The following is a 24,868-nucleotide window of genomic DNA, read 5'->3' as shown; positions in this document are numbered from 1 at the left end:
GCCAAGGCTAAAATGCATTCCAGGAACCTGTCAGCTGGAAGAGATCCTGAGAAGTCATTGCACACAGCCCTCATCTCTTTTGGGGCCACAATCAATGAACCACAGAGTTTATGGCTCACTTTTTGCCTTCAAGTCTCGGTTTCCATGACTTCAGTGCCCAGTCTAGGATTTCATAGCCTTCTAATCCGGAAGTCCTTTTTAATATCTAACCCAAATATATTGGCTGCATCCTTTAGGCCCTTCCGGCAGTAGGAAAATGGCAGCTAACATTTATGAGCTCTTACCATGTCCACAAAATCCTCTTATTGAATCTTCACAAAGCTCCTAAGGGTAAACACTGCTTTCACTCACTCCAAGCTGATGAGCAGTTACCTAACTTGCCCAAGATTATATCTGGATATGATGCAGGTTCTGCGCAGGGGTCACCAGACCATGCTGGCTCTGAAAAGAATATACAGCAGGACGATAGTACATTTCTCCATAGTTTTGACTTTCATTTCTTCCTGGTCCTGAAGGAAAAACTGGTCAGGGTGCTACTGGACATGCTGGAAGCCACGTTTGAGGTTCTGGCCATGCTGAGCCATGGTCTCCCTGAGTGTTCTGTTTTAGCTCATGGTGGTTGTTTAACTCTCATTTTAGCCTGGAAGTCTGGCTTCTCCTGGCATAAGTGCCCACCGCCCTCTGTGCTTTTTTCAAAGTACTCACGTTTGTGGCATTACTTTGTAATTATGTCTATCTTTGTTGTTACAAATAGATTCAAGGGATTAGATCTGATAGACAGAGGGCCTGAAGAACTATGGATGGAGGTTCGTGACATTGTACAAGAGACAGGGAGCAAGATCACGCCCAAGAAAAAGAAATGCAAAAAGGCAAAATGATTGTCTGAGGAGGCCTTACAAATAGCTAAGAAAAGAAGAGAAGCAAAAGGCAGAGGAAAAAAGGAAAGATATACCCATTTGAATGTAGAGCTCCAAAGAATAGCAAGGAGAGATAAGAAAGCCTTCCTCAGTGATCAATGCAAAGAAACAGAGGAAAGCAATAGAAAGGGAAAGACTAGAGATCTCTTCAAGAAAATTAGAGATACCAAGGGTATCGTGCAAAGATGGGCACAATAAAGGACAGAATTGGTATGGTAACAGAAGCAGAAGATATTAAGAAGTGGCAAAAATACACAGAACAATACAAAAAAAGATCTTCATGACCCAGATAACCACAGATGTGGTTAAATCCCCACACACACATTCACCATCAATAATCATGATGGTGTCATCACTCACCTAGAGTCAGACATCCTGGAATGCGAAGTCAAGTGGGCCTTAGGAAGCATCACTACGAACAATGCTAGTGGAGGTGATGGAATTCCAGTTGAGCTATTTCAAATCCTAAAAGATGATGTTGCGAAAAGTGCTGCACTCAATATGCCAGCAAATTTGGAAAACTCAGCAGTGGCCACAGGACTGGAAAAGGTCAGTTTTCATTCCAATTCCAAAGAAGGGCAATGCCAAAGAATGCTCAAACTACTGCACAATTGCACTCATCTCACACGCTAGCAAAGTAATGCTCAAAATTCTCCAAGCCAGGTTTCAATAGTATGTGAACTGTGAACTTCCAGATGTTCAAGCTGGATTTAGAAAAGGCAGAGGGGAGCCAAGATGGCGGAGGAATAGGACGGGGAGACCACTTTCTCTCCTACAAATTCATCAAAAGAATAACTGAACGCAGAGCAAACTTCACAAAACAACTTCTGATCGCTAGCTGAGATCATCAGGCACCCAGAAAAGCAACCCATTGTCTTCGAAAGGGGGTAGGACAAAATATAAAAGATAAAAAGAGAGACAAAAGAGCTAAGGATGGAGATCCGTCCCGGGAAGGGAGTCTTAATAGAGGAAGTTTCCAGACACCAGGAAACCCTTGCACTAGCGGGTCTGGGGGAAATGTTTGAATCTCGGAGGGCAACCTGACTGGGAGGGGAACAATAAATAAAACCCACAGGTTACGAGCCTAAAAGCAACTCTCAGCAGAAAATTACCCCAGACGCCCACATCCACCACCAGCAAGTGGGGGCGGAACGGAGAGGAGCGGGAGGCATTGCTTAGGGTAAGGACCGGGCCTGAGTGCCCTGAGGGCAATTGGAGGGAGCTTTTGTGAGTTACCAACTTAAACTGTGGGAGAGCAAGAGAGAGAGAGAAAATTAACCGGCCAAACACACTGCCGGCCGTTTGCAGAACAAAGGGACCAAGCAAGTCCAGAGAAGAGCTCGCAGGCTGCGGACCGACCCAGCCCCGCCGGAGGCAGGAGGCAGGGGGTAGGGGAAAGGGGCAGGCTCGGCCCCAAGGACTGCATCCCCTACCGCACTGCAAACAGGTCTCCAGTTTCTAATCAGAGACCTCCTGAGATTCTGGATGGTCAACATCCGCCGGGAGGGTCACGGCGAGACACAGGGCGCAGGCACCCGACCAGCGCGGAAGGGGATTGGGGCTGGGGACGCGGAGGGCAGAAGGTGCATGCACCCAGACTGACGCGGGCAGAAACTGACACTGGGATCCCGCAGGGGAGAAGGCGCGCCGCACCCGGGGAGAGAGCGCCCGTGAGGCCCCTGGCTGCCTGAGCCGCTCCGACCGGGAAGGCACAAAACGCAGGCGCGGCTTATTGTTCCGCGCTTTTGTGGAACACCCGAGGGCTGCAACCGCGTGCAGTGCAGAGCACGCTCCATATAGAACAACCGGGAGCCTGAGCAGCGTAGACGGGGAAAGCAGCGCCAGCCCCTCCCCAGAGCGCGACGGAACTAACAACCTGAATGAGTCCATCTCCGCCCGCCTGTGTCATGGCGGAGATTAGGCGCGGAAGAGATGGGCAAACAAAAGTCAAATTAACAAAGGGAACCGCTTCAGAAGGGACCCGTGCAACAGATTAAAATCCCTGTAGAAAACACTGACTACACCGGAAGGGAACTGTAGATATCGAGAAGTGTAAGCTGGAACGAGGAGCTATCTGAAACTGAACTGAACTCACACTAACGGCAACAGCTCCAGAGAAATTCCTAGATATATTTTTACTTTTTTTTTTCAGTAAGAAAAAAATTTTTTTTTCTTTCTTTTTTCTCTTTTATTTTCTTTTAAAATTCCCTATTACTCACTCCCCCATTACTCCTTAACTTTCATTTTCATAGATTTTTACGATTTTTTTAATTAGGAAAAATTCTTTTTTCTTTTATTGTTTTTTTTCTTCTTTTTTTTTTCTTTTTCTCTTCTGTTTTCTGTTTTTCTTTTTCTCTTATTTCCTTTTAAAGCCCTCTATTACTCCTCTACTACTCCTTAATTTTCATTTTCATTACACTATAACCTTACCAAAAAAAAAAAAAAAAAAAAGAGAGAGAAACCCTATTTTTAAACCAAACTTCATATATATTTCTAAAATTTTTTGTGTGTGTTTTGGTTTTTGTTTTTAATATAGTATTTTGTGTGTGTGTGTGAATTAAGTTTTATTTGGGGCAAAATGAGGACAGCAGCCCAGGAAGTAGCATCTGAGATAGCTCTGAGAGACTGCTTCTTAATATAGTATTTTTAAGAGTTTAACCTCTACTCTAGATTTTTAAACTTTGTTTTTCAGTATATGATATAAATTGTGGATATTTAAGAATCCAATATTCAGTTCCCATTTTTATTCAGGAGTGTGTGGATTACTCTCTCCCAATCTTGACTCTCCGTTTTCTACCTCAGAACACCTCTATTTCCTCCTTTCCCCTTCTCTTCCCAATCCAATTCTGAGAATCTTTGTGGGTGTCTGGGCTACAGAGAACACTGTGGAAACAGACAACTGCGTAGATCTGTCTCTCTCCTCGTGAGTCCCCCTTTTTCTCCTCCTGCTCATCTCTATCTCCCTCCTCCCTCTCCTCTTCTTCATGTAACTCTGTGAACCTCTCTGGGTGTCCCTAATGGGGGAGAATCTTTTCGCCATTAACCTAGAAGTTTTATTATAAGTGCTGGATAGTTGGAGAAGTCCTAAGACTACTGGAAGAATAAAACTGAAATCCAGAGGCAGGAGACTTAAGCCCAAAACCTAAGAACACCAGAAAACTCCTGACTACATGGAACTTTAAGTAATAAGAGACCATCCAAAAGCCTCCATACCTACACTGAAACCAACCACCACCCAAGAGCCAATAAGTTTTAGAGCAAGACATACCATGCAAATTCTCCAGCAACGCAGGAATATAGCCCTGAACGTCAAAATACAGGCTGCCCAAGGTCACACCTAACACATAGACCCATCTCAAAACTCATTACTGGGCACTCCATTGCTCTCCAAAGAGAAGAAATCAAGATCCACGCACCAGAACACCGACGCAAGTTTCCCTAACCAGGAAACCTTGACAAGCCAATCGTCCAACCCCACCCACTGGGTAAAACCTCCACAATAAAAAGGAACCACAGACCTCCAGAATACAGAAAGCCCACTCCAGACACAGCAATCTAAACAAGATGAAAAGGCAGAGAAATACCCAGCAGGTAAAGGAACATGAAAAATGCCCACCAAGTCAAACAAAAGAGGAGGAGATAGGGAATCTACCTGAAAAAGAATTTAGAATAATGACAATAAAAATGATCCAAAATCTTGAAAACAAAATGGAGTTACAGATAAATAGCCTGGAGACAAAGGTTGAAAAGATGCAAGAAATGTTTAATAAAGACCTAGAAGAAATAAAAAAGAGTCAATTAAAAATGAATAATGCAATAAATGAGATCAAAAACACTCTGGAGGGAACCAAGAGCAGAAAAACAGAGATAGAAGATAGGATAAGTGAGGTAGAAGATAAAATGGTGGAAATAAATGAAGCAGAGAGGAAAAAAGAAAAAAGAATCAAATGAGGACAACCTCAGGGACCTCTGGGACAATGTGAAACGCCCCAACATTCGAATCATAGGAGTCCCAGAAGAAGAAGACAAAAAGAAAGGCCATGAGAAAATACTCGAGGAGATAATAGCTGAAAACTTCCCTAAAATGGGGAAGGAAATAGCCACCCAAGTCCAAGAAACCCAGAGAGTCCCAAACAGGATAAACCCAAGGCGAAACACACCAAGACACATATTAATCAAATTAACAAAGATCAAACACAAAGAACAAATATTAAAAGCAGCAAGGGAGAAACAACAAATAACACACAAAGGGATTCCCATAAGGATAACAGCTGATCTATCAATAGAAACCCTCCAGGCCAGAAGGGAATGGCAGGACATACTGAAAGTAATGAAAGAGAATAACCTACAACCTATATTACTGTACCCAGCAAGGATCTCATTCAGAGATGAAGGAGAATTCAAAAACTTTACAGACAAGCAAAAGCTGGGAGAATTCAGCACCACCAAACCAGCTCTTCAACAAATGCTAAAGGATCTTCTCTAGACAGGAAATGCAGAAAGGTTATATAAACGTGAACCCAAAACAACAAAGTAAATTGCAACGGGACCACACCTATCAATAATTACCTTAAATGTAAATGGGTTGAATGCCCCAACCAAAAGACAAAGATTGGCTGAATGGATACAAAAACAAGACCCCTATATATGCTGTCTACAAGAGACGCACCTCAAAACAAGAAACATATACAGACTAAAAGTGAAGGACTGGAAAAAAATATTTCACGCAAACAGAGACCAAAAGAAAGCAGGTGTCGCAATACTCATATCAGATAAAATAGACTTTCAAATAAAGGATGTGAAAAGAGACAAAGAAGGACACTACATAATGATCAAAGGATCAATCCAAGAAGAAGATATAACAATTATAAATATATATGCACCCAACATAGGAGCACCGCAATATGTATGGCAAATGCTAACGAGTATGAAAGAGGAAATTAATAGTAACACAATAATAGTGGGAGACTTTAATACCCCACTCACAACTATAGATAGGTCAACTAAACAGAAAATCAATAAGGAAACACAAACCTTAAATAACACAATGGACCAGCTAGACCTAATTGATATCTATAGGACATTTCACCCCAAAACAATCAATTTCACCTTTTTCTCAAGTGCACATGGAATCTTCTCCAGAATAGATTACATCCTGGGCCATAAATCTGGTCTTGGAAAATTCAAAAAAATTGAAATCATTCCAGTCATCTTTTCTGACCACAGTGCAGTAAGATTAGATCTCAATTACAGGAAAAAAATTTGTTAAAAATTCAAACACATGGAGGCTAAATAACACACTTCTGAATAACCAACAAATCATAGAAGAAATCAAAAAAGAAATCAAAATATGCATAGAAATGAATGAAAATGAAAACACAACAACCCAAAACCTATGGGACACTGTAAAAGCAGTGCTAAGGGGAAGGCTGATAGCATTACAGGCTTACATCAAGAAACAAGAAAAAAGCCAAATAAATAACCTAACTCTACACCTAAAGCAATTAGAGAAGGAAGAAATGAAGAACCCCAGGGTTAGCAGAAGGAAAGAAATCTTTAAAATTAGGGCAGAAATAAATGCAAAAGAAAGTAAAGAGACCATAGCAAAAATCAACAAAGCTAAAAGCTGGTTTTTTGAAAAAATAAACCAAATTGACAAACCATTAGCAAGACTCATTAAGAAACAAAGGGAGAAGAACCAAATTAACAAAATTAGAAACAAAAATGGAGAGATCACAACAGACAACACTGAAATACAAAGGATCATAAGAGACTACTACCAGCAGCTCTATGCCAATAAAACGGACAACTTGGAAGAAATGGACAAATTCTTAGAAAAGTATAACTTTCCAAAACTGAACCAGGAAGAAATAGAAGATCTTAACAGAGCCATCATAAGCAAGGAAATCGAAACTGTAATCAGAAATCTTCCAGCAAACAAAAGCCCAGGGCCAGATGGCTTCACAGCTGAATTCTACCAAAAATTTAGAGAAGAGCTAACACCTATCTTACTCAAACTCTTCCAGAAAATTGCAGATGAAGGTAAACTTCCAAACTCATTCTATGAGGCCACCATCACCCTAATTCCAAAACCAGACAAAGATGCCACAAAAAAAGAAAACTACAGGCCAATATCACTGATGAACATAGATGCAAAAATCCTTAACAAAATTCTAGCAAACAGAATCCAACAACATATTAAAAAAATCATACACCATGACCAAGTGGGCTTTATCCCAGGAATGCAAGGATTCTTTAATATCTCAAATCAATCAATGTAATACACCACATTAACAAATTGAAAGATAAAAACCATATGATTATCTCAATAGATGCAGAGAAAGCCTTTGACAAAATTCAACACTCATTTATGATTAAAACTCTCCAGAAAGCAGGAATAGAAGGAACATACCTCAACAAAATAAAAGCTATATATGACAAACCCACAGCAAGCATCACCCTCAATGGTGAAAAATTGAAAGCATTTCCCCTGAAATCAGGAACAAGACAAGGGTGCCCACTCTCACCACTACTATTCAACATAGTCTTGGAAGTTTTGGCCACAGCAGTCAGAGCAGAAAAAGAAGTAAAAGGAATCCAGATAGGAAAAGAAGAAGTGAAACTCTCGCTGCTTGCAGATGACATGATCCTCTACATAGAAAACCCTAAAGACTCTTCCAGAAAATTACTAGAGCTAATCAATGAATATAGTAAAGTTGCAGGATATAAAATTAACACACAGAAATCCCTTGCATTCCTATACACTAACAATGAAAAAACAGAAAGAGAAATTAAGGAAACAATACCATTCACCATTGCAACAAAAAGAATAAAATACTTAGGAGTATATCTACCTAAAGAAACAAAAGACCTATACATAGAAAACTATAAAACACCGATGAAAGAAATCAAAGAGGACACAAACAGATGGAGAAATATACCGTGTTCATAGATTGGAAGAATCAATATTGTCAAAATGGCTATTCTACCCAAAGCAATCTATAGATTCAATGCAATCCCTATCAAGCTACCAACGGTATTTTTCACAGAACTAGAACAAATAATTTCACAATTTGTATGGAAATACAAAAAACCTCAAATAGTCAAAGTAATCTTGAGAAAGAGGAATGGAACTGGAGGAATCAACCTGCCTGACTTCAGACTCTACTACAAAGTCATAGTCATCAAGACAGTATGGTACTGGCACAAAGACAGAAATATAGATCAATGGAACAGAATAGAAAGCCCAGAGATAAATCCACGAACCTATGGATTATCCTTATCTTCGACAAAGGAGGCAAGGATATACAATGGAAAAAAGACAAACTCTTTAACAAGTGGTGCTGGGAAAACTGGTCAACCACTTGTAAAAGAATGAAACTAGAACACTTTCTAACACCATACACAAAAATAAAATCAAAGTGAATTAAAGATCTAAATGTAAGACCAGAAACTATAAAACTCCTAGAGGAGAGAACATAGGCAAAACACTCTCCAACATAAATCACAGCAAGATCCTCTATGACCCACCTCCCAGAATATTGGAAATAAAAGCAAAAATAAACAAATGGGACTTAATGAAACTTAAAAACTTTTGCACAACAAAGGAAACTATAAGTAAGGTGAAAAGACAGCCCTCAGATTGGGAGAAAATAATAGCAAATGAAGCAACAGATAAAGGATTAATCTCAAAAATATACAAGCAACTCCTGAAGCTCAATTCCAGAAAAATAAATGACCCAATCAAAAAATGGGCCAAAGAACTAAACAGACATTTCTCCAAAGAACACATACAGATGGCTAACAAACACATGAAAAGATGCTCAACATCACTCATTATCAGAGAAATGCAAATCAAAACCACAATGAGGTACCATTACACGCCAGTCAGGATGGCTGCTATCCAAAAGTCTACAAGCAATAAATGCTGGAGAGGGTGTGGAGAAAAGGGAACCCTCTTACACTGTTGGACTGTTGGTGGGAATGCAAACTAGTACACAGCCGCTATGGAAAACAGTGTGGATATTTCTTAAAAAACTGGAAATAGAACTGCCATATGACCCAGCAATACCACTTCTGGGCATACACACCGAGGAAACCAGATCTGAAAGAGACACGTGCACCCCAATGTTCATCACAGCACTGTTTATAATAGCCAGGACATGGAAGCAACCTAGATGCCCATCAGCAGACAAATGGATAAGGAAGCTGTGGTACATATACACCATGGAATATTACTCAGCCATTAAAAAGAATTCATTTGAATCAGTTCTAATGAGATGGATGAAACTGGAGCCCATTATACAGAGTGAAGTAAGCCAGAAAGATAAAGAACATTACAGCATACTAACACATATATATGGAATTTAAAAAGATGGTAATGATAACCCTATATGTAAAACAGAAAAAGAGACACAGATGTACAGAACAAACTTTTGAACTCTGTGGGAGAAGGTGAGGTTGGGATGTTTTGAAAGAACAGCATGTATATTATCTATAGTGAAACAGATCACCAGCCCAGGTGGGATGCATGAGACAAGTGCTCAGGCCTGGTGCACTGGGAAGGCCCAGAGGAATCAGGTGGAGAGGGAGGTAGGAGGGGGGATCGGGATGGGGAATACATGTAACTCCATGGCTGATTCATGTCAATGTATGACAAAATCCACTGAAATGTTGTGAAGTGATTAGCCTCCAACTAATGAAAAAAAAGAAACAAAAAACAAAAAAAGAAAAGGCAGAGGAACCAGAGATCAAATTGCCAACATCCGTTGGATCACTGAAAAAGCAAGAGAGTTCCAGAAAAGCATCTACTTATGCTTTACTGACTCTGCCAAAGCCTTTGACTGTGTGGATCACAACAAACTGTGGAAAATTCTTCAAGAGATGAGAATACCAGATCACCTGACCTGCCTCCTGAGAAATCTGTATGCAAGTCAAGAAGCAACAGTTAGAAACAGACATGGAACAATGGACTGGTTCCAAATCGGGAAAAGAGTATGTCAAGGCTGTATATTGTCATCTGGTTTATTTAACTTATATGCAGAAAACATCATGCGAAATGCCGGGCTGGATGAAGCACAAGTTAGAATCAAGATTTCCGGGAGAAATATCAATAACTTCAGATACACAGATGACACCACCCTTATGGCAGAAAGCAAAGAAGAACTAAAGAGTCTCTTGATGAAAGTGAAAGAGGAGAGTGAAAAAAGTGGCTTAAAGCTCAACATTCAGAAAACTAAGATCATGGCATCTGCTCCCATCACTTCATGGCAAATAGATTGGGAAACAATGGAAACAGTATGAGACTTTATTTTCTGGGCTCCAAAATCACTGCATATGGTGACTGCAGCCATGAAATTAAAAGGCGCTTGTTCCTTGGAAGAAAAGTTATGACCAACTTAGGCAGCACATTAAAAAGCAGAGACATTACTTTGCCAACAAAGGTCCATCTAGTCATGGCTATGGTTTTTCCATAGTAGTCAGGTAAGGATGTGAGAGTTGTTCTATAAAGAAAGCTGAGTGCCGAAGAATTGATGCTTTTGAACTGTGGTGTTGGAGAAGACTCTTAGGAGTCCCTTGGACTGCAAGGAGATCCAACCAGTCCATCCTAAAGGACATCAGTCCAGAATATTCATTGGAAGGACTGATGCTGAAGCTGAAACTCCAATACTTCGGCCGCCTGATGCAAAGAACTGACTCATTGGAAAAGACCCCGATTCTACGAAGATTGAAAGCAGGAGAAGGGGATGACAGAGGACGAGATGGATGGATGGCATCACCGACTCGATGGACATGAGTTTGAATAAGCTCCAGGAATTGGTGATAGACAGGGAAGCTGGCCATACTGCAGTCCAGGGGGATACAGAGTCAGACACTGACTGAGTGACTAAACTGAGTTGTTTGTGGAATTATTTTGTAATTATGTCTATCATTGTTGTCTAGTTGCTAAATTGTGTCCAACTCTTTGTGATCCCCTGGACTGTTGTTGCTGGCCAGTCTCCTCTGTCCATGGGATTTTTCAGGCAAAAATCCTGAAGTGGGTAGCCATTTCCTTCTCCAGGGTATCTTCCTGACCCAGGGATCAAACCCAAGTCTTTACCACTGCGCCATCAGGGAAGCCCAATTATGTCTATGTGTCTCACTAAGTTGTAAGCTCAATAAGATTTCTTTTTCTTTAAAAAAAAAAAAAAAAAAAAAAGAGGGTAGATGTTCAAAACCTTGTTCTTTGAATTTAAACACTTTAAACAAATTTAGTCCATGTTTATTTTTTAACAGTGGCTAAAATTTGGTAACTTCAAGTTTACATAGACTTCAGAATCCAATGTAATTTCAGTGAGAATATTGAGCGAACATAGGGTTGCCAACATTTATTTTGCTATATGAGGATTTTCTGAAAACAGCTACTGTTAATCACCACCATCTTCTTACAAAAGAACGGTCCTTTTAGGGTTCTATATACATGTTTGGAATAAAGATTTAGTCCTTTCTGAGACGGAAGAGTTAAAAGACCCACATCAACCTATTCAGAAATAAAACAGATCCATTAAACTCCTTTGGAAGTACAAATATCACAAGAGAAACATTTTCACATGTTACTTTGTTCGCAAATGTTTCTTGATTTGTTTCTCCATTCTGGGGATCTGTGTTCAACAGAACCAGGCAACGTGGAACTAACTGTCCAACTCCTCCTGAAATGTTATTTTTCTCATTTTCATGAAGGAATGTTGACAAATATAGAACATTCAGCAATTTTGCCCTATGAGGAAACTTTTGGGCAAACTAGAGGAGCCGAGGAAAAGCAGTCACGTCTCCAACCTCTCTCCTCCCTCCCCAACCCAGCCAGGAAGAAAGTCATCCAAGGACGGGGGCCTGGTGCCGGTGGGGAGCCCTCCGAAGTTTACGAGGTGACACCCACCTCCGCTGCAGGAGAGGAGACACTCACCGAGGACACGCAGCTAAACGCACAGGGACAGACGTCCATGCCGTCCGAGAGGCCTGACGGTGGCTCATCAGTCAAGCGGTGCTGAGGCTTAAGCACTTCTTGCTCAGGATGCTGTCTCAGGGGAGGTGGGGAGCTGGGTGGGTTCTGCTAAGTGAAGGCAGGAGGAAAGCTAAGGCAGAGGAGAAGACGGTTCTCATTCTGCATCCCTCTGGCTGAGGACTGTTGGTCTGCCCCCTAGCCTGGGAGCTTCTTTATAGTCGTCTCTGGATTCCCAGCCCTTAGGACATCGTCTGGCTCAAAAGGCATGCAGTGAGTCAACGCTTTGGACTCCATTGCAACCGTGCCACTTTGGCCTGCTGCGTGTACGATCACCAGCAGATCGCTCTGTGGTGGATCCTCATCCCCGTATCCCTTGACAAAGAAACAGGCTCAGGAAGCCTTGGGTCTGGTGCAGTACGTGTTTAATTAGCAACGTGAGGAACGAGTGACTGGAGCTTGGCTGTGAATCGGGTCTCCTGGTTCTCGGTCCAGGGTATGCAGAGTAAGAGCCACGCCGCGTCCTGTGCCTCCGTTTTCATCCTCCTTTCACTCTGCAAGACCCACATCCCACCTCCCCTGGCAGTGTGTCCTGCGGGAGCAAGATGTGGTAACTCAGAGCCCCATGTTGACCAAAGAGCAAATGCCGGCCCCTCTCAGGCAGCGTGATTCGTCTGTCCCCTGGGCTGGGAAGAGGGCCTCATGTGTTTAACTACAGGTCTCCAATGTCTGCACCCGTGTCCCTGCTCGGCTGGAGCAGTGGGAGGTCACTTTCCCAGATAAGCCCTTGATGGCTTCCTACAGGCTATCAGCCTTGGGCACTTTGAAATCCCTTCCTGGCCTGACAATTCTGCGGTCAGGGCCCTAGGACAGTGGTCACACCTGGACCCCAGGACTCAGGGGTTTTGGACTTCACTGCAGCCATGCCACTGTGCCCTGCTGAGACACCGGATTTATCTTCTGGCTGCTCTCTGGCAGTATGTTTTGTCTTCCTGTCCAGACAACAAACTCAAGGCCACAGATTCACTGACCAAGAAACAGAGGCAAAGGCAGGCGTCTTGAGCTTGCATCATCTGATTCTGATTAAGGCCCTCCCACTTCCAGGAGGCCAGCCTCCAGCCCTGTCAACAAGAGTTTATCAACAGGACCGGCTCCCACAAGGGAAGTGTGAGTTAAGTGCTGGGGAGGGAGAGAGGAAGTGCAGTCAGAAAGACTATACATTATTTCCAAAAAAACTTCCTTTGTGGTTTTTTCTTGGGGGGGTGGGGCGGGGACCTCCCAGACATGTGGACCATCAGGAAGAAACACTAAGTGGGAAGAAGGAAGAGGAAGGTGGTAGCAGAACAGCAAGGAGTGAAGTCAGCCAGGAGGGGACCCGCAGAAAGCCCCGAGTCCTCCAGGTTGGCCGTGCCCACCCCCCTTCACCCCGCTAGAGTCTGCCCTCTCCACCTCCCCAGGCCACGCTGTGGGTCCATACTGAATGAGACTGATGGTTTATTCTCATGCTGGGAAGAAGCCAGTACAAAATACATTAAAAAAAAAAGAAATTCCCCTGGTGCTAAAAACCCTGGTGCCCCCCACCCCCCCCCCCAAGGGTGGTGGTCTCTTCTCAGCTTTTCTGGGCCTCCTGCAGGAGCGCCAGGAGGGGGTCGTCAGCCCGGAGCGCAAAGGTGAGCGTGCGACGCCGGTAGTGCTCGGGATCCTGCTCCAGGTTGTCGATCACCTCCGCCAGCAGGTGGGCCCGCTCCACGCCGGCGCCCGGCGCCTCGAAGCCCAGGGCGGTGAAGTGCACGTGCAGGTGGTAGTAGGACGGCAGGTAATGCAGGTACACGCGGAGCCGGTCCGCCGCCACCCGGTAGCGCCGCAGGATGGCCTCCTGGCGGGAAGTGGGGGCGGGAGCGTCAGCCAGAACCCCTGCTGCCCACAGCCCCCACCTGCCTCTCCGTCGCCCCACGGGTGGCTTCGGGACCCCTGTCTTCCATTCTAGGGAGCCAGCAGGTGCAGGTGACAGGCAGCGCGGTGGAGGTTTTCTTCCCAAGGAAGGGGATGGTGGCCTCGATCAGGGCTCCCCGCTCCAACCTGGTAGAACACCCACCCTCTCGGTCGCTGCTGGGTCTCTAGGAAGTCTCAGTGCTAAGGACCGGGCCCGGATTCCCAAGCCTGGGGGACTTGCCTGCCCTGGAGGAGTTACCAGACTTAAATCATCAAGTGGGTGGTAGGAAGCCTTTTTCTCCCGCTCAGCACAGAACAGAGTGGAGCAGGGCTGCGGCAGAGCTAAGAGCTTGGTGGCAGAGAAAGGTCGGGGGAGGGGACGCGGGATTCTCGCTGGACTTCCCCGGGGGAAGAGTAAAGCATCGCCCTTGGCCCCAACTCCCTTGGCCCACCCCAACCTTGCGCGGTGGTAGAGCTTTTTCTCCTCCAACCGCCTTCAGGAGCCTCCAAGCCCCTCGGAATTAAGAAGATTTAATTTCCAATGTAGGCCAATCCCTGAGGCGGCAGGGGTGAAGAAAGACAGGGCCCCGGTGGGCTCAGAACACACGCTGGGATTGTATTGTGCTCTGCTGATCGGTGCGCCCCTAGGGATCTGGGCATCCAGGCTTCCTGGAGGGCTGGCCCACCTGAGAGAGGGCGCTGGAGTTGCCAGGGCAGATGCAAGTGCTGGCCTGACACCTCCCAGGGGCCCCGCATCCAGAGAAAAGAGAAAGGCAGCTGGGGACATGTGGGGTGAGCAGGTGGGTGGGAAGGCAGGTGGGCACAGTGGGGAGGGAGCCAGAGGGGAAGGAGAGTGGCCCCAGGTCCTGGCAGAGCCTCGGAGCAGGGCTTGTTTGAACCTCAACCAGGGGGAGCCTCTCCCCTGCTGGAAACCTTGGTGACAACAGGCCTGGCATGGAGGTTGCACCATCCAATGTCTCAGAGTGGAAACAAGGCTGAGACCAACCCTACAGAATAACAGGTTCAGAAGGACCCCTCCAGATACCCAGGCCCAGAGAGGTGAAATGACCTGCCCGAGGCCACCCAGTGGGCTAAGGTCAAAGTGTCAGAACCAGGATCACAGCCCCAGATTCGAGATTCTCCTCTCCCCCACCATCTGCCCTCGTCCCCAGGGCTCCTTATGGCAGCCTTTTCATCCGATTCAGCAAATCTCCCAGAGGGAAGGTGTCCCAGAACGCCAGTTGCTACAGCGTTCAGTCTCTGTCCTTGAGGTACATGAGGGGACACACGCAGATCCATATCAGGTAGTGGACCATCTACCCAAGAAACACGTGTGGCGTGATGCAGCTATCAGGGGTAACCCTGGGATGGGAGGGCACCCTAGATGTGACCTGCAGCACAACGTCAAGGAGCAGAATTGCTCCCGAACTGAGGAAGCCTGTGTGGGGTGAGGCAGGGGGGCTCAGTGCAGAGCAGGAAGGCAGGGTGGGACCAGGACCAGGGGCTTCCTGAGGCCATCTATGAGCCTTCACAGGCCCCTGCAGGGCAGCTAGAGAGAAGCCATTTTACAGAAGGGTGGGGTGAGGAAAGGGCCCCAGGAGCACACGGGAATCGGGGCATAACCCCTCTGGGCCCTGGTGTGGACTCAGCCCTAGGAACCTCACCTGCCCCTCCTGCAGAATGTTCCTGAGCAGTGGCAGGTGCTCTGGGGTGAGGTCCCGAAGCGACTTGATGCCCCGGCGATGGCAGATGGCGATCAGGTACAGGTCATCGAGCTGTGCAGACACAGGCGGGGTGAACTGGGCTCAGCAGGGGGCCAACTGCGGAGACTGCCCATCCTGGAACTGCCCCCCTGGAAGTCAAGAAGCACCCTCACACCTGCAGGGCCTGCAGCGCCAGCCGCCGCCAATCCCAGGGACACCGTGGCCGGACCCAACCTCAGGCAAGGTGGGCGTCGACCTGCCCTGGGTGAGCGAGGGTAGTGTAAGGAAAGAAGCCTGTGTTTATTCTTCCCGCTCAAAAATATCACATGAGAGTATTTACATACTCACAGCTGAAGGGGAAGTAGGGGGGCAGAAGTGGGGGGGGGGTCAAGAAAATGCCATGAACCACTTTTATGGTCTAATCACATGTACTGAAGTAAGTGCTGTAAGACAGAAGGGGAGAAAAGTGCAGGAGAAACAAGGAAAGACTAGTGAGGGTGATCAGAGAGGCGTCTTGGGACAGGACACAGGGGACCTGGATCCCGAAGAAGAGGGAGGGCTTGGGAAAAGGGCACTGAGCAAGAGGAACAGTGAAAAAGGCTCAGAGGCATTGGTGGAGGGAGGGGGACTCCGTGTGCCTGGAGTCAGGCAGGTGAGGGGTGGAGAAGCAAGGGCGGGGGGCAGTGAGCTCCACCTTGCTTCACCCTTGTCTCCCTTCCCATATCTCACAGGGCTCATTCACAGCCCTTCCTGCTGTCCTTCCTGAAAACAGCGGCTGGCCGAAGACCTGGGGGTCACAACGGTACAAAGACCCGAGGCCAACAAGACCTTGAGCCAGAACCTTGAGCCAGAGAGCAAACGGACTCTTCCTCTTGCCCAGAAAACCCTTCCTGTCCCAGTCTCCCCTTGCCCAAACCCTGGCCTTGGCTACTTTCACATCCTCGTGCAAAGCAAGCCCCAGACACCAGGGCTCCAAGGGCCAGGGCCTGGTGCGGATCCAGCGGCCCTCAGCTCTGCAGGCCATGCTGCTAGATTCCTCAATGAGATAATTTGGGGACCATGAGTCACCAGGCCAGGTCCCCAAGGGCCCCAAATTAAAAAACTGGGAATGAGACTTTCCAGATGGCGCCTGATGTCCAGCTGTGCTTCTTCATGCCAACAGTCTCTCATGCCACATGCACTCGTCTCCGCCAGAGCCCTAAGAGCCGGGCTTTCTGCCCCAGACCGGCCACACACAAGCGCGGTGGGAACCTGCCAGCAGACGGCTAAGCGGTGCCCACCTGGGCCTCAGCTCTGCAAGTCCCTTCTGGACCTTTCCTGCTCATGGCCTGTGTCCAGGGCTCTTGTACAAGCTGAGACCCAAGGAGCAGCAGAAAATGAAGCTGTTTGAACTAGGAGTGTGTGTGTGTGTGGGTGTGGGTGTCTCCAGCAGTTCCACGTCGTCAGTGTCACAGGCCCTCCAAACAATAGTAACATTTGTTTAGATGATATCTGTTGACAAATCCCAAGGATGACATTAAGTCACACCTCTCTGCTCCACTGGCATGGAATGAAGCATGAAGCCTGTGCTGGGTGCCAGCTCACTGCCTGAGTGAGGGAAGGAAAACAAACCTGTCCTTTGACAGCAGACATGACCCCGGATTTTCCCCAAAGGGCCCCGGATGCCCAGAAAAATGATCTGGAAAGAAAAAACAGGTGAGGGGCTGGCGAGGTCTCAGACTGGCATCCCAGAAGACAGCACATCAATCCCTCTGGGGAGACAGAGGCCATCAACCTTGTCTACTCTAAGGCAGGGCAGCAAAGTCAAAGCAACAGCCTCCTAGCGAGGGGCAAAATGGAGAACGGCTGGAGCTCCGGACAGCCATGGCTCCACCTCAGGAAAATGCGGAGATCGAGGCTCCTGCCTGCGCGCCTTAGACACAAGGATCTACATTCCATGAGCTGAAGGTGTCTCTGTGTCTACATGAACATGCACATACATGCTGACATGTATAATATGTAGAGACCATGGAGGAGACACAAACCATCTCTTCTGGGGCAGGGACGTGGCGGAATGTCGGGTGAGGGAATGGACTTTCACTGCCCACTCTGTGTGCTGGTTGTACTGTTACCATGTACATGTTGGTGTTGGCTTCCATGGAGGCTCAGATGGTCAAGAATCTGCCCGCAATGCAGAAGATGTGAGTTTGATCCCTGGGTTGGGAAGATCCCCTGGAGAAGGAAACGGCAACCCACTCTAGTATTCCTGCCTGGGGAATTCCATGGACAGAGGAACCCGGCGGGCTACAGTCTATGGGGTCGCAAAGAGTTGGACATGAACCAATTTCTAACACACATGCACGGGTATTAACCGGACCAATCCCTACACCCTCAAATAAGACAATGAAAAGAAATATACAGGTTCTCTCTAAAGAGAACTGAAGAAGGGATTCTCTAGTCTCCAGGGAGCCAGAATCTCCAGCAGACATTAGGGACCTGATCAATATTTGTGGAGCTTCCCTGGTGGCCCAGTGATAAAGAAGCCACCTGCAATCAGGAGACGTGAGTTTGATGCCTGGGTCAGGAAGATCCCCTAGAGAAGGGAACAGCAACCTGCTCCAGAATTCCTGCCTGGAGAATCGCATGGACAGAGGAGCCTGGTGAGCTACCAGAGGAGTCAGGCACGACTTAGTGACTAAACAACAGCAGCAAAATGTTTGTGAGATGGACGGACAGACCAATGGATGGATGGACGTTTTTTAACCCTGGGCCATCAGTGAGGGGAAAAAGACATGCTTCTGGGCAGAGCAGCAGCACGAGGGGACGCCAGGGTGACTAGAAGCCCCCTCAGCACACATGCCAGACCGCCCTCTCCTCTGCCCTCCTTTGGTGGATGAGGATGAAGGACAGAAGTCCAGGCCTGGCCCATCTCCCTGCTGGACACACTGCTTAATTCTAGGGAGCCGTGGGCCTCAGTATTCTGTCACAGTCAGGGATGTAAGGCCCTTAATTGTGGCACCACAAGGAGATAAGTGGTAATGAAGCAAAGGTCAGGGACGGTCACACCTGTCCACTCAGCAAGTTAAAAGTCTGATGTGCAAGCTGGTCCCTTCACAACCCGAGGGTGAGTCACCCCACCACGGTGTGGCTGGGACCCTGCTGTGGCGCCTGAAGCCTGTCCTCTCTTAAGGGGACAGATAGTGGCCAGTGCCCTGGGCAGGCCTGGCAGGACGCCTGCCGGTGCCAGGTAAAGAGAAGCATGGACTTCCACCCTCGGTGCCGCGGGTGCCAAAGCATTACGGCTCCTTTAATGGGGAGGTTGCGGCTGTCCCCACGTGGCTCTCGGGCCACCACCTCCTGCAAATCACGAGGTCTTCTTCAGGAACCTCGTGAGTCCAAATTCCTCCTATCAGCAGCCCCCACCTGCCCCCACCTCCCTGCACCGTGTGTGTGAGTCACAACGGCCAGTGCAGGGCTGCCCGAGGGAGCGGATGGGATTGGCAGAGCCCCCCAGCGTCCCTACCCCACGGGGGCTCTGGCTTCATCCCTTCTCTGGTCCGCTGCCTTCCTTTACGGCCTGAATGGGGATCAGCTGTGTGTGGGGTGGGGGGGCGGCCTCTGCACATCATCACCGAGGGGAGGGCGGGCTCCTCTGACCTTCCCAGCTCAGCGCTGAGACCTCTGGAAACTCCCTTCAGATTCCCTACCTGCCTCCTCCTTCCCCCGCTAGCCACATCCAGGAAGTCCTATGAGCCGCCCCGGGAGACAGCTGGCACGGGCTCGCCTGTGCCTTTGAGCCCGAATTCTGTCCCCTTCACCCCAGCCACAGGCTCTCGGCTCCCCCATCTCTTGGCAACTGGAGTGGTGTGGCTGGTCGGGAAACCCACTCCATCCAGCCAAAAGAATGCAGATGAGCTCGGTGGAGGGTGCAGAGACGGGAGGTGTCTGCCCAGGCGGGAAGGGCCACCACTCCAGATTAGCGTCCCCGGGAGACCTAACAATGATGTGAGGAACACAGAGCCCAGAGGGGCCCGCCCGAGAGCCTGGATTTATCCGGGCCCAGCTCCAGTCTGTGTGGGCACAGCGCTGCCTGGACCTGGTGCCCTGCTGGTTCCTGTTACTCTCGGGGCATGACAGTCCACCCAAAGAGGCGATAGCTAGCAAGCCTGGGGATGGGCCTCTCGGTGTGAGATGCGGGAGGAGGTGAGGAGGTGCACAGAGATTGCAGAGGACTGGAGGGGCAGTGTGAATGAAGACAGCTCCTGGGGAACCTGCTCCTGAAAGGTCAGGGGAGGGGGGCGCTCAGGGCCAGGCAGCAGAGCTGAGAGGCTTTAGTGGGGTGGTGCCTGAGCCACTGGAGGCCCCCTCTGTGGCTCGGGCAGTGCAGGGGACTCCTCCAGCTGGTCCCCATGGTTTCTGCCAGCCAGTGCTACAGGCCTGCCTGGACGTGCTGGTGTCCAGGGCGTGGAGAGGGGTAAACTGTCCATCTCAGGGCTCCGGGCGCCCCTGGAAGGGACGGTGGAAGCCTCGCACTTGGCTGATGGAGTAGCCCGTGATGTCATGACGCAAACGCTGCCCATCCTCACCCCTAGCGTGGGAGGTAAGCCAGAAGGGGCTTTAACTGGCCCACTGAGGGGTAAACATTTGTGTAGCTGCTCCCACTGCAGACAGCTCAGCCTCCCCTGTCAGTTAATTATAATCTGCTTAGAGAGAAGAGACCAGCAGGAGGAAGAAGGGCAGGATTAAGGAGCAGCAGCTGGAGCGGGGCACTCAGAGACCAGAGAGGCGCCGCGCGAAATCCTTTACCTGCTGTTGGTTCCACTTGAGGTCGGGGATCAGGACAAAGCCGTCGGATGGATCCGGGTTCTCAAAAACAATCCGGTCAGCTTCAGCTTTCTTGTCGAGAATGTTGTACACCCACTGGAAGGAGGGCAGAGAGATGGGGCTCACAGGCCAGCCCTTTCCCCAAGAGACACCCCATGCTGGGAGAGGGAAGGACACCCAATATCAAAGGGGCAGGAAGCTCAGGGGATCCACACTCAGGCCATCCTGTTCCAGGGATCAGCTCTTGGGTCCAGAGGAGACCTCCCCTCTCCCACCACGGCCACCCAGTGGGGGACACCATGGCCATCCCCCCGGGGGTCACTACAGCTGCCCCCACAAGGGTCCACATGGAGCTCATGCTTTAGACCCGTCCTGGCCACTCCTGTGCACACCCTCTTCTGTGGTTTCACAGGCCTGGTCTGCATCCCCTTCCACTGCCCAGGGGACTCTGGTGAAGTGTCCCTGCACCCCGACAGGACCACGGGGCAGAGAGTCTGCTGGGAGTTCCTTTTGCAGAGTGAGCTTGCCACATGCCATGGCAAGGAAGGGCTTGTGTTCTGGAAGTAACTGTGCTGGGTTTCCCAGCCCCCCTGGGATTCTTGTGACCGTGGGGTTAGCACCTCTACCCGCCCTGACATGGACCCTTCACGACAAAGCAGAAGAAATGCCACACGAGAGGCAACGACACAGACCCTTCCTGCCTTCCTGTCAACCCTGGGCTGCCAGCTCTCTCATGCCCTTTGATCAGCTGCTGTCCACCATCTTCAAGAACCCTTCCTTGAGCACTGCATGGACCCCAAGGGCATCACTTTACCATGAAGGTCCTGGTGGCCTCTCTGAGGAAGCCAGCCTGCAGCCTGGAGGTCAAGATATGAAGGCCCTGTTCTCACAGGGCTCCAACCCCTGGAGCCCACTCTATCCCACTGCCCCTGAGTGCTGAGAACCCTTTGCCAACGTGACTTCCTTCCTGCCCAAAATCTGATAGTGAACCCTGCTGCACAGCCAGAGAGGGGGCCGGAGTTGGGCTCACCCAGCTGCCCCTTCTGCCCCACAGTCGGGAAGGCACTCGAGCTGACGAGGGCTGGAAGGGAGGACAGGGCACCGACACGGCCAGCCAACACGGGGCTCCTTAGCCCACCACCAGGAGTGCTGGCGCGGCAGGGTCAGCGAGAGCCAGGGCTGTCCCCCCAACCTCCTGCGGGCTCCCTTTCCACCGCCCCCCAAGTTCGCATCCTGCACTCTCGGCCAGCACAGCCAAGGCCAAGTGCAACCATCTGATACAGAGAGGGAAGAGGCAGAGGGAACCTGCTAGAGACGATCTGGGCCTCCCAGGCCCCCCAACAAGACCCACAGGCCAGTCACAGTAACGTCAACCCACTAGAAAAGAGGGGCTTTCCCAAGGAAAGCCTGGCCATGCCACTTCCTGGTGAGACCCGGAGGCCATCCCGCGATGGCTTCTTTGTGCAACTCTGGGGCCAGAGCAATGCACAGCCCAGCAAGTTGAGAATTTCCCAGGGGAAGCATCTCCTCTCTAACTGGACATCTCTCTAGGAATGTGCCACTTGAGAAAAAAAAGTCAGTCGGATCCTGATCGGAAGTCTCCCAGAAATAAATGGGAGGGAGGGGATGGTGGTTCTGCGTAGACAGCCCTTGGGTTGCCCAGCCCACAGCAGGCCAGGCCACCCCAAGGCCCTGCCTTCCCCCACAGCTCCTGCCTCCACCTAGAAAACAACATATCATCTGGGGGAGGATGAATGGGCTCTGGAGCCCAACAACATGGGGCTCATCTCTCACCTCCAACACTAACTAACTGGCTGCACGCTGCAAAGTGATTTCATCTAAGCCGTGGCTTCCTCCTTCGTCAAGAGGTGCTAATTATACCCACAGGTTAGGGCTGCGGTGAGGACTAAGCGAGAAAAGGCTCACACAGGCGTCCAACACAGAGCTCTGCCCAGGGAGGCAGCGGAAAATAGAGAACTTGCTGGGAAAGGTCAGGCTGGGCGTGCCTGAGGCTGCAAGACCAGCTGTGGGAAGGGAAAAAGAAGAGTGGATGAGAGCAAAGGAAGTGCGTTGATTCTGGGGCGAGAGAGAACCACGTGTGAGACTGGAGGGGCGCCCGAGGGCTGGGAGGGAGTGGTGTGATGAAGGCGTGTTGTGATGACAGCATCTCGGGGGCCAGGCGAGCCCGCAGATGCAAGGACGTGCACCCAAGTTCACACAGTCCCGACCCAGCGTCCGGCCCCAGAGCCCACCAAGCTCCACGCCATCCATGTGGGGACGGCCCCTTGGAGAACGGGAAGGACCTGGACTCACAGGACAGCTCAGCCCAGACGCGGGAGGAGAACCGGGCGATGCCACTCGCACGAATCACAGGGTGATGTCACGGGGAGGGACACCCTGGGAAAGCAAGCCCGGGAGCCTCGGCCCCACGGATGACGGAGCTCTGGGGACACTGGCAGCTTCTGGACCCATCTGGGCGTGACGTCCTCCCTGTGGGTGATGCTGGCAACTGCCCCGGGAGCCTCTCTCCTCCCTCTTCCCTGTCCTCCTGCTCCTTGGCTCTGGCCCCTCTCCTCCGGCCGCCCCGCCCCCGCCGTGTCTCAGCCCTCCTGCTCCTCCTCGCAACTGCCCCCCGCGTGGACAACAGTGGCCGCCCCTCGGGCGCCTCTTCTGTGCGGGGAACAGCAGCAGGCACGCGGTACGTGGCCCGGCTCTCAGCCTCCGCCGGGACCCCAGGAGGGAGGTGCTGTCCGTCACATTTTCCAGACAGGGAAACTGGGACTCAAAAGTGAAAGACGAGGACTTCCCTGGTGGTGTGGCGGCTAAGAATCTGCCTGCCAAAGCAGCAGACACAGGTTCGATCCCTGGTCTGGGAAGATGCCACATGCTGTGAGGCAACTAAAGCTGCATGAGCTGCAACTACCGATCCCATGTGCATGCCTAGGGCCCGTGCTCCACAACAAGAGGGAGCCGTGGCAATGAGAAGCCCATGCACTACAACTGGAGAGAAGCCCGCTCAGCAACAAAGCGCAGTCAAAAATAAATAAATAAAACAAACATTATTTTTAAACGAAGTACAAGCTCTCGAGGCGCTAAGGTGTCAGGACGAGAGGCCAAACCCTGGGCTCACAAATGGATCTCCAAGACTCTGGATCCAGACATCCCATTGCATTCTTTTTTTTAACTGGGAAATTACAAGCACCTCAGATTTGAGTATCCAAGTAGCGTCAATGGCTAAGAGCACAGGCACTGGGGCCAGGTTGCCTGGCTCTGAAGCTAGTCTCCAAAAGCTTGTTGCTGAAAATACGGTGCCCGAAAAATGCTCCAGACCGTTGCTGTTCTAGGTACCTCATAAGTGCCGAGACATCCCAAGCTAACTCACTGTCCTCCACGGAAACCCACTCTGCTGTCCATGCCCCTGTGCTGGTTAACCATTCTCCCATCTGCCACTCCCTGCCCAAGGTACCTCTGGAGTCACCCCAGGTCCTCCCCTTGCTGCTCCAAGCCAGCCCTCATCTAGGCCCAGACTCTTAATCAAAAAGAAGCACCCCTCTGCCTCTTCCTCCTTCCACTCTCACCACTTCCAACTGCTTCTTTAAATCTCATCACATTACCCACGTGCTTAAAACCATTTACAGGACCCTTACTGCCTATGGCACTCATCCTCAAATCTGACAAGAGATTTTTTCCTAATCCAGATTTCCCAGATCCATCCTGAGTCAGGAGATACCGAGGAGGGCCCTGTGCTCTGAATTTTATAAAACCTCAAGAGGCCATGCTGACGACTGGCCAGGTTTGGGAACTCCTGGTCTCCTGGGTAAAGTGCACACACCTCTTCCTGGGCCCTGCCTGTCTTCTCTGGCTAGCTCCCCAAACGCATCAGAGTCCAGCCCTCCGAGGCCTGGAGTTTCTCTCTGCTCTGGCTGCAGTGCCCTGTTTGTTCTGTCCACCTGGCAAACTTCTCTTTGTCCTTTAAGGTCCAACCGGAGGATCCTCTCCCCAGTGAAGCCCCCCAGCATCTGGGCTGACCACTTCCCTTTGTGTCACAGTTGTACCTGGTGTATTAACCACCGAAGTGCTCATCCCACTATACTGCATGCCCACTTTCCATACAAGACTGTGGGGACATTATCAGTGCTTATCCTGGTGACCCTCCAGACCCTAGCACAGAGTCTGGGACCTAGGGGATGCTCAATAAATATAATAGCTATTGGCAATTAGCTCTGCAGAGTTCCAAAGAATAGCAAGGAGAGATAAGAAAGACTTCCTCAGTGATCAATGCAAAGAAATAGAGGAAAACAATAGAATGGGAAAGACTAGACATCTCTTCAAGAAAATTAGACATACCAAGGGAACATTTCACGCAAAGATGAGCTCAATAAAGGACAGAAATGGTAGGGACCTAACAGAAGCAGAAGACATTAAGAAGAGGTGGCAACAATACACAGAAGAACTAAACAAAAAAAAATCTTCATGAACCACGATGGTGTGATCACTCACCTAGAGCCAAACATCCTGGAATGTGAAGTCAAGTG

At 49.4% G+C, this 24,868-nt stretch overlaps 2 protein-coding genes across 3 annotated transcripts in view; both read right to left on the bottom strand.

Annotated features, from left to right (window-relative positions):
- The window catches only part of ST3GAL4 (ST3 beta-galactoside alpha-2,3-sialyltransferase 4), a 53,996-nt gene extending 41,834 nt beyond the window's left edge, over positions 1-12,162 (bottom strand). Inside the window, exon 1 of one of the 2 annotated variants that reach the window (XM_065937386.1) lies at positions 11,860-12,162. In XM_065937386.1, coding sequence (XP_065793458.1) covers positions 11,860-11,898 — 39 coding nt within the window. In that variant the 5' untranslated portion in view covers positions 11,899-12,162. The remainder of the gene's footprint in view (positions 1-11,859) is intronic. The other variant, XM_065937385.1, reaches the window with a different exon arrangement.
- A 1,193-nt stretch (positions 12,163-13,355) lies between these two features.
- DCPS (decapping enzyme, scavenger) overlaps positions 13,356-24,868 on the bottom strand; it is a 42,530-nt gene continuing 31,017 nt past the window's right edge. Inside the window, exons 4-6 of the mRNA XM_065937389.1 lie at positions 20,316-20,429; positions 15,492-15,602; positions 13,356-13,771 (exon numbers count right to left, since the gene is read on the bottom strand). Of these exons, the coding sequence (XP_065793461.1) occupies positions 13,505-13,771; positions 15,492-15,602; positions 20,316-20,429 (492 nt within the window). The 3' untranslated portion in view covers positions 13,356-13,504. The remainder of the gene's footprint in view (positions 13,772-15,491; positions 15,603-20,315; positions 20,430-24,868) is intronic.

The sequence above is a fragment of the Muntiacus reevesi genome, chromosome 5 (assembly GCF_963930625.1).
Source record: "Muntiacus reevesi chromosome 5, mMunRee1.1, whole genome shotgun sequence".
Lineage (NCBI taxonomy): Eukaryota > Metazoa > Chordata > Mammalia > Artiodactyla > Cervidae > Muntiacus > Muntiacus reevesi.
This window is presented reverse-complemented; position numbering and strand designations above follow the sequence as displayed.